Source organism: Physcomitrium patens, chromosome 26 (assembly GCF_059467195.1).
Source record: "Physcomitrium patens ecotype Gransden chromosome 26, ASM5946719v1, whole genome shotgun sequence".
Lineage (NCBI taxonomy): Eukaryota > Viridiplantae > Streptophyta > Bryopsida > Funariales > Funariaceae > Physcomitrium > Physcomitrium patens.
The window spans coordinates 1518057-1526835 of NC_143435.1; the positions used below are offsets into that span (position 1 = coordinate 1518057).

An 8779-nucleotide genomic window follows, 5' to 3' on the forward strand; every position below is an offset into this window, starting at 1 on the left:
TGCACGATGCTCGAATAAAAATCCAAGCCTGAGCTTCGGTGCTTCCGAACCTTGGTAGCTTTTAGGTCTGGCACTTGTCTCCCATCTATGGATGCTTTAGTCTTTGTCCATGATTGCCTTCTCTGCACCACAGCTGCCGAGGTTCTCGCCACAGTACTTCAATTACAGGGTTTAATTTTGGCTTGTGTCGCCGTTTTGGGATCAGTTTTTGCAAATGTGAATGGAATTCAGTTGCTCTCCAGCTATCGATTTGGAACTCCGGATCGTTAAGCGTTCAAAATGCAAGATTTAAGGCTTTTGGTTTGTGGGCTGACGTATTGGTTCGTGAGCACTGCAGACGCTGAAGAGGAGAAATCTCGAGAATCCGGCCGCAGCGTTCGTGGTGCAGAAGAAACACGCGAGTGAGCTATACAAACGTTCGGATTTAGGGCTATATGTGTAGAGTTTCTTGTCACTGTGAATGAGCCTTGAATTGATGGTGCTTGTGCGGTGGATTAGATTCCGACAAAGACTGTCAGTCCTCTTTCCGAGAAATGTCTGCAGTAATTTGGTTTTGGCGGGCTCTCCCGCCCCAGCGAGACATCCTTCAATTCATGAAGTGGCCCAATTACGTGTACATTCAGCGCCTGCGACGTGTGCTGAACCAGCGCTTGAAGGGACCACCTGCCCTCAATCAGTTCCACTACGATGGTCGACGAGAACCTCGCCATTAGCTTGTTCAAGCTGTCATTGAAGTATAGAACGGAGGAGGAACCTGCCAAGAAGGATTTTTTTTTTTTCTGAAAGAGGCCAGCAGCCGAGGCTGAAGGCAAGTTCCTGAAGTCTAAGAAGCGGGTGGTGGTCACATATGTCATCAATCTCATCATTTACCTGATCAAGTAGATATCGTCACATGATTCTTGAGCTTGAGGTACACTTCCAAGTTGAGACAATGTAGACATTCCATCGATTCCCGAATACAAATTCAAAGAAATGTTCCGAATAGCACAATATTTGCTCGATTATGTAAATTCAGGTCAGGGCAAAATATGTGGTGATTGCCCACAATGTGGATCCTATTGAGTTGGTCGTGGGGCTATCCGCTCTCCGTCGCAAGATGGGAGTGACATAATATATCGTGAAGGGCAGGTCGCGCCTTAGACAGGTAATGTTCTGCCCTGGAACTAGCTTGGTTGGGCGAGTGGATGTGTATGGGGAACTATTTGCATGCATCATTTTAGGCTAGAGATGCAAAAAAATCAACGTTCATGCTTGCAGATTGTGCATGTCAATAACGCCACAGCTTTTAGCTCAACGTCGGTGAGAGTTGAAGATAAGCATGAGTTTGCCAAAACAGTCGAGGCTTCAAAGGTATATGATCTTCGTTCCTCAACCTCCATGAGATTTGCACGAGTTCTGTAGATAGTTTTTGGTACAACCCGTATTGAAATCTGTATAACTGGATTGGCGTACATTGAGATTAGTATGTTTTATAGAGCAGAAGGAATGGGTCAACCTGGAATCATGTTGGGCTTTGTTTTTGGGTGCATAATGGTAACTGATACCATATGGATTTCATATTACTATATATACTCGGAAAAGTTGTCATATTGTAAAACGTAGCAAGCCTCCAATAGATAGACTTGTAAACAAGAATTTCCCGGCTATGAAAAGAGTTTTGCCGGGCTATTCTCATGATTAATATTGAAGAACAGACTGAAGATTGGAACCCTTCCTGTCTCTGTTCATACAAAGATTTTTCGCAGCAGCCATGTATAATGACCCTTGAAATTCCTACTTTTAAGCTTTCGCGAAGAAAGAACCATCGTGCCAATGCATTGAATAAAAAGCCAGAATCATATTGTTTAATCATCTACATAGAGAGCACCTACAACTGTGTCTTTGACCCTGTGCAGGGCAACCTCAACGAGAAACTCGATGTATATACAAAACAATAGGGCCGTGGTATCATGGGTGTCAAGTACCGATCCAAGACCAGAGACCGAATTCTTGCCAAGTAGAACAATCACCGTAAACAATACTGAACCTCCCTACTCCCTCTTTGAGATGGCCGTCTACCATAGCTAAGAAGCATCCCTTCATGTGCATACCTTGGAAGATGAGATGCGGTACACGCTGGAAGGGGAGTTCATCTGGAACCTCAAGGAGAGTGAGTCCCTCACCTAGCAGGGCTCCTTCATGCATCTGCCTATATTCATCACTCAATACCTCTATTAACAGAGCAGCCGCACGGGCACAGATGATGTCCATTATGACTTGGAGGTTTTCGAGCAATGGCACCTTAATGCTGAAAAGCAGTGTATGATTATTAACAATTGCCTGCCCATGTTACCAGTCATTGTTTCACGCGATCCCTGCTGCTAACCCAGAGACACGATACAAGATTTTTCCACCTGCAAGGGAATTAGGAGCATTGTAGCAGTAAGCACCCAGTTCTACCTAGAATTTTCCTTATATTGTTTTCCAGCATATTTGGACCTCAGTAGGAATTCTGCCTTCCTGATGTAAACTTGACGATAGGGATACCCAGGAAAGTGATGATAGAGTTCTGTCATTCAGTTCAATCAATGTCCTACGAATCGTATATCTACATGGACGAAATTATAGCCAAGAATGTGATTGATTATTGCAGACATGGCGCTCTGTAAATTAGTCAAATTCCAATCTTGTTCTGTAGGATTCCCCACATGTGAAATTTTTATCAATACATTTCAAGATAAGCAACTGGGCAAAGATTCTCCAATCCACATTGTTGAAAACTTAGTGTCTGCTAATTGGCTTCATGGCTTGACATGTAGTCTGGCTCGTGGTTAACAGCCTTACTCAGCGGTTTTCGACAGCCTAGAGAGACACATCTGATCCCTGCTACGGAGGTGTTCTTAAATCCTGCCAATTGTCCAAAACTTCTTATAAAATATTGCTCCTCTTCATATCTCACTCCTCTTTTCACTGGTCCGCTATACCCTCAATGGATTGGTTGTGGGTCATGAATTCTTCGATAAGCAGGAACTCAGGCCACTTCTCAACGTTGTATTCTCGGCACTAAACACACCACCGCGCATAGCATGTTGTTCTAACGATGAAATCACCAGCGACTAGTTACTGTCCGGCAACATACTACTTACATTGAACCATGAATCTCGTAGGCGATTCCCGATTGTGCACACAAATGTCCATCGCCGATAAACTCCCAAACGGGTCAGACAGCCTTCGCAATGCTCTGTGACTCCTGTGGATGTAACCTGAGTCATAGGGTTGGTTCGGATTCCAAACCCATAGGTTCGGAACTTACCGAACTTACCCAGGTTTAGGTCTGGGGAATGCATGGGAACTGCCTCTTCATTACTCTTGCATCGGCGACTTCGTCGTTCTCTTTCGCTGTGCAGGCCCATCGCCACAGCTCGTTTCCAGCTTTGCTCCCCTCTCGACTTCCACAATGGTACTATGGTCCATTCCCCTTCATACATTCACATGTTTCCATCAACTTTCTTCTTCATCATGTACACTGCGGCGTGTGTTCATGAGATTTGGTGAAAGGGCGGCAGCTGTGCTCAACAAGTTTAGGGTTTAAGGCTGGAGGGTATGGAATTGGATAAGTGTTGCACTAGTAGTACATTACTGATAAAATTGGTTTTTGTCTGACGCGCAGGCTCCCAAAAGGGGTACCCTCAAGACTCCGGTGGCAGCCCCCGTGCAGAAGAAGCAGGTGAGCGACCGACCGATTTTGTGCCTAGGGTAGTGGAGGTTTGACAATCTGGGTTCATTATTCGTTGTGGTTTATGACGTGGTGTGATATGTTGCGTTTCATTGATATGAATTTGGGTGATTTTCGTGATGTGAGTAGGCTCCAGTGAAGACGGTAAATCCTCTGTTTGAGAAGAGACCCAAGCAGTTCGGTATTGGAGGGGCTCTCCCGCCCAAGCGAGATCTTCACAGGTTCGTAAAATGGCCCAAGTACGTGCGCATTCAGCGCCAGCGACGTGTGCTCAACCAGCGGTTGAAGGTCCCTCCTGCTTTGAACCAGTTCACAAAGACCTTGGACAAGAATCTCGGTAAGTTAGGTTTTTGGAATGGATGCCTGGCATTTGACCTCTTCGATTATTGGATTATTCCTCCCCCTCGCAGTACTAGATAAATATGATATCCTATCAACATTCTAATTTTCGGAACATATTTAGCTACCAGCCTGTTTAAGCTCCTATTGAAGTACCGGCCTGAGGATAAGGCTGCCAAGAAGGAGCGTCTCATGAACAAGGCGAAAGCTGAGGCTGAGGGCAAGACTGTGGAGTCTAAGAAGCCTGTGGTTGTGAAATATGGAATCAACCACATCACGTACCTCATCGAGCAGGTATGACAGAATTAATTGCTACAGACTGGATGACAGCTTAACTGCAATGTTTTATGTTAAGAATACGTTTCGTGACACTACTTCAGATGATGTTTTTAAGTCTTTCATTACCGGATTGGATGCACTTCTCATTGTATATTATGGGGTTGAAATGATCCAGGTAAAGGCTCAACTTGTGGTCATCGCCCACGATGTTGACCCTATTGAATTGGTAGTGTGGCTACCGGCGCTGTGCCGCAAGATGGGAGTTCCTTATTGTATTGTGAAGGGAAAATCACGCTTGGGACAGGTGAAGTTTTGTCAATTTATTCTACTCTACTCTATTTTGTTTTAAATGCTTTTTTTAAAAGTTTTGTTTTTTAGTGGATTAGAATAGTAGGATTAAGACGGTATTTTGCGAAGGTAAGAACCTTTTTGTTAAACACTTATATTAATTAGAGGGAATTGTGTCTGGACAGATTGTGCACGCCAAGACTGCAACAGCGCTGTGCTTGACTTCGGTCAAAAATGAGGATAAACATGAGTTTGCCAAGATTGTGGAGGCTGTCAAGGCTAACTTCAATGAGAAGTATGACGAGCATAGGAGGCATTGGGGCGGAGGCATCATGGGTGTCAAGTCCCAGGCTAAGACGAAGATCAGAGAACGAGTTCTTGCCAAGGAAGCAGCCCAGAGAGCGGCCTAGGTTTTACTGGGTTCATTATTCATCTTTAAACAAGGAAAATGAAAGTCCTCCTGAGATCTGGTCTCTTATTACATCAAGTAAATCCAGAGCACGTCATTCTTTCTGGGAATCTGACTTTGTTCAGGTCTATCCTCCGTTTGGATACGATGACGATGTTCTGCTCTTTTGCACATTTTTGAGCTCTTGTCATTGCTGTGATCCTTTGCTTTTCATACCTCGCTAACCCAGAGAACCGAGATAAGTACGCGAGGTTGTTCTGAAAAGAGCATCCTAAGAATGATTGATATTTTTAATGCTTTGTGAGTGTAGTCCGGCTTTAGCTGTGTATTCTAAGATTTGATGCTTCACATTTTCTAGTCCTCTGCTTTGTCAATTTAAGCCAGGATGATTGGATTACCAGCCCACCGAAGATCTTCTGAATATACCGAACTGATCTTAAAGAATTTGCTAATTCCTGCATAATCGCTTTTCCTGAACTCCTTGCATAGATACTCGGTGACTGAAAAGCGCATCCTGGATTCATCTGTAAATGGTGAGCTGTAAACAGTGTTCGACGACGTAAAAGTACCTGCAATCTGCCAAACATGATCTCTTTGATAATTACTGAACTCCAGTGAACACAGCAGTATGCCACGTTAATCTAGTGGTGCATGTGTGTACAGAGCACCTATTAGCAGGCAGAATCACACTCATGACATTCTTCAATGAAAGCATTCCAGGTCTTGAACGATGGACCCAACATCGTTGTTTTAAAGCTAATGTTTAAAGACAATGGTCTACATCTGCGTTGCTTCCAAAGCTACCAAGGCTCGACAAACCCCAAGCAAGTGGACGTGGAAGAATGGATAGTTATTGTTTCCATGCAGGCATGTTAGATATTACTGCATGTTACTAGTCAGAAAGTAAACCGATATTGGTAAAATCTGCCTGTAACTAAATTTGCACAGGAAGTTCATTGAATTATATTCACTTCAAGTAATGCTTTAACATGAAAAATTGTTTTTGGTTTGGAACATCAAGAAAAAAAAATGAAAGTTTGGACTGTACAATGTTCTGCTAAAGAATAAAAAAATTATGTATATATATTTTTTTATTTTATTTATCTTAATACAAAAGAAATGTAGATCCAAGTGGGTGCTATCATTCAGGTTATATATTGTCCCTTGGTTGCTTTTAATTCTTATAAATTTAAAATTCACAAATATTTTGAAAATAACTGAAGTTTAATGTAACTTAATTGAAATCCTTTCTGAAAAAAATGTAATTAAAATAAAAAACAAAGTTTAAAAAATCATAAATAGTCAAATGTAAACTATGGAAATAATCCAAGTAAAGAAGCGAAATGCTTTGAGCACTTTCAGTGTTAAATGCTCTAGCTCCTTATTGTGATTGTAGGATGCAATGATTTCTAAGAGTGTTGTCTTCTGGATATTTCAGAGGCATCAATGCCTCTATACGATTTTTCAAATCCAATGTATTAATTAACTGAAAAGTGTATCAGTTAAAAATATATATTTCAAATTTTCTCAATACAGTACAATTGTTTTTATAGTAATTTGATATGGTGCATTTATAACATAAATCTAGAAAAAATACCGCACATAGACACACACACACACACACACACATATATATATATATATATATATATTCATACTAGTGGAAACCAGTGTTGTTGCCACAAAAATGGTGAGTTTTTGTGAGTAATCCTACAGGGTAAATCTGTCGACATCTGTGAACAAAACCCAAATAAAAGTTTCTTTGAAGCTTGCAAGTCTGTAGATCAGCAGTCCAATGGGTCAGGTGGAGAGGCAGGAGGGAGATTTTTTTCCTGCAAATTTTGTAACTACCATTTAGAACTTATGGGAAAAAATAGTCAATATACATGTTGAGAGCATCTTAGAGTTGGAGATATTAATACCAATAAGGAATGAATTCATATAACACTGAATGATTGTCAAGTGAATCAAATTACCTACTAAAAGGACCTATTTCCTGTGGAAGCGACACTATCAGAGAGTTAATTTTAACTGACTCCACTTTATCAGCTTCCAGCATTGAGCATGTTCAATGTCCCATCTTTGTTCTAATGTGGACTATAACTTTTCAAAGGAATGAGTACCAATGTGATAGACCAATTTGCAATCCACTAAATTTCTTGGATGGTTTACACAATATTTTTGTTTGTTTGTTTTGTTTTGTTATGTTTTTTTCTCTTACTTACTCAATTTTCAGAGGTCTTGAAAATTTTGACTACCTAATATATGACATGCAAGACTTCATGAATCTGGTCTATGAAATAAGCTTGTCTTTGATTTGGGCTACTTAGCTCACACCTTTATAAGAAAGGTATCTCTCCTACACTATGCTACTCATTGTCTATAAAGAATGTGTCTTGGTTGAAAATGTTACCAAAAAAGTTTTGAGGCAACTTCAAGGCAAGGTTTTGCAGAGAATTATATAAAGAAGATTCAACGATAGATTTCATGCTGACTATTTCTTCTTTAAATCGTTGAACTTGGGTGCTTTTAAGAATTGGAACTTCATCAAGCAAAGGCACCTTTTCAAAGTGTATTCCTAGCAAAAAAAACATATTCTGATTATGTGGTAAGCTTAAATGATGGTCACCATGCATACCATGCATACAATGGGAGGACAAAAAGAAGTGAGCAATTTTTAGCTAAAGATGTCAAACATGCTTCACATTCAAAGTTCTTCTTGTTGAACATGCCAAGATAAAATAGATACAAACCCATTGGCAAGTCACGCCTACAATTTGCACATTATTTTTATCAAAAAACTGCATTTTCTGTAGGGAAGTACCAAATCCTGGTAAGATAATATCACCTTTTTCTACAGGTAAGGAATCCTTTCTATTCTTTTGATGAAAACAATGAGGGATGTAGTGAATCAGAGAGACTTTTTGTTTCTTCTATTTTATCCAATGTATATTTATTTTACATAAGAGATATATATAAAGGGGGTTGTTAAAGCCACACCCACCTCCTTATCCATTCTGTACCCTATTCATGTTCTTTACCTCATTCCTACCTCCCGTCTTAAGTATGGATTTCACAAATTTGCCCCATTTTTAATATAGTTATTTTTTTTAATTTGTGAAATTCAGTTCTTTGTTATATATATATATATATATATATATATTAAAAAAAAGATAACATGTTATAAGTAATCTTATTTTTTTAATGGTATCATTAATGATGTAATGAATATCATTAAACTATTGTATCAAAATACCAATCTTGTAGTAGATTTTATGGGCAATTAATTAAGTTCAAAAATGATTCCGAAAATAAATTTGTTTCACATATTGTATGTAAAGAAAGATAGTTTCTATTATGTTTAATTTTATGAAGATTAAAGTCTCTACATTATGAAATTTTATTTCAGATAATTACATATATTATGTATTTCAGCTTTCTTTAATTTCTATAGATTTATATTTTTATCATCCATGTAAAAAACACAAAAAATATGTCAATTTATTTAAATACATCATATCTTATTTGAGAATATCACAAGTTTTTGGCATTGTAGTTGATAGCTGTAATTATAAAATTCTTTCAAAACTTCTAAAACAAACAGTTTTTAAAATCATCTTCAACTTCATCTAATATTCATACTAATGAAATTAAACAACCTTATTTCAGTTAAATGTTATGTAAACAACTATAATTTTTTAACTACTCCCCACATTTATGTATATTAAGGTGCTATTATTAAATATCAT

At 39.2% G+C, this 8779-nt stretch overlaps 2 protein-coding genes across 2 annotated transcripts; both read left to right on the forward strand.

Moving 5' to 3' along the window:
• Nucleotides 1-72: 72 nt before the first annotated feature.
• LOC141044964 (large ribosomal subunit protein eL8z-like) lies at nt 73-2743 on the forward strand. Its single transcript, XM_073531472.2, has 4 exons — nt 73-141; nt 338-401; nt 499-1350; nt 1896-2743. The coding sequence occupies exons 1-3, from the start codon at nt 88-90 to the stop codon at nt 711-713; spliced, it is 333 nt and encodes a 110-aa protein (XP_073387573.1). The 5' UTR covers nt 73-87; the 3' UTR covers nt 714-1350; nt 1896-2743.
• Nucleotides 2744-3382: 639 nt separating this feature from the next.
• On the forward strand, nt 3383-5203 carry LOC112278000 (large ribosomal subunit protein eL8y). The gene is made up of 6 exons (XM_024510946.3): nt 3383-3439; nt 3650-3706; nt 3845-4052; nt 4179-4348; nt 4509-4637; nt 4807-5203. The coding sequence occupies exons 1-6, from the start codon at nt 3437-3439 to the stop codon at nt 5029-5031; spliced, it is 792 nt and encodes a 263-aa protein (XP_024366714.1). The 5' UTR covers nt 3383-3436; the 3' UTR covers nt 5032-5203.
• Nucleotides 5204-8779: the final 3576 nt, after the last annotated feature.

Coding starts and splice junctions, on each gene's coding strand:
- LOC141044964 (XM_073531472.2), top strand. CDS start 88: ATGGATGCTTTAGTCTTTGTCCATGATTGCCTTCTCTGCACCACAGCT. Junction 142..337: donor TCTGCACCACAGCTGCCGAG/GTTCTCGCCACA, acceptor TGAGCACTGCAG/ACGCTGAAGAGGAGAAATCT. Junction 402..498: donor GGTGCAGAAGAAACACGCGA/GTGAGCTATACA, acceptor GCGGTGGATTAG/ATTCCGACAAAGACTGTCAG.
- LOC112278000 (XM_024510946.3), top strand. Junction 3,707..3,844: donor CCCCCGTGCAGAAGAAGCAG/GTGAGCGACCGA, acceptor TGATGTGAGTAG/GCTCCAGTGAAGACGGTAAA. Junction 4,349..4,508: donor TCACGTACCTCATCGAGCAG/GTATGACAGAAT, acceptor GAAATGATCCAG/GTAAAGGCTCAACTTGTGGT.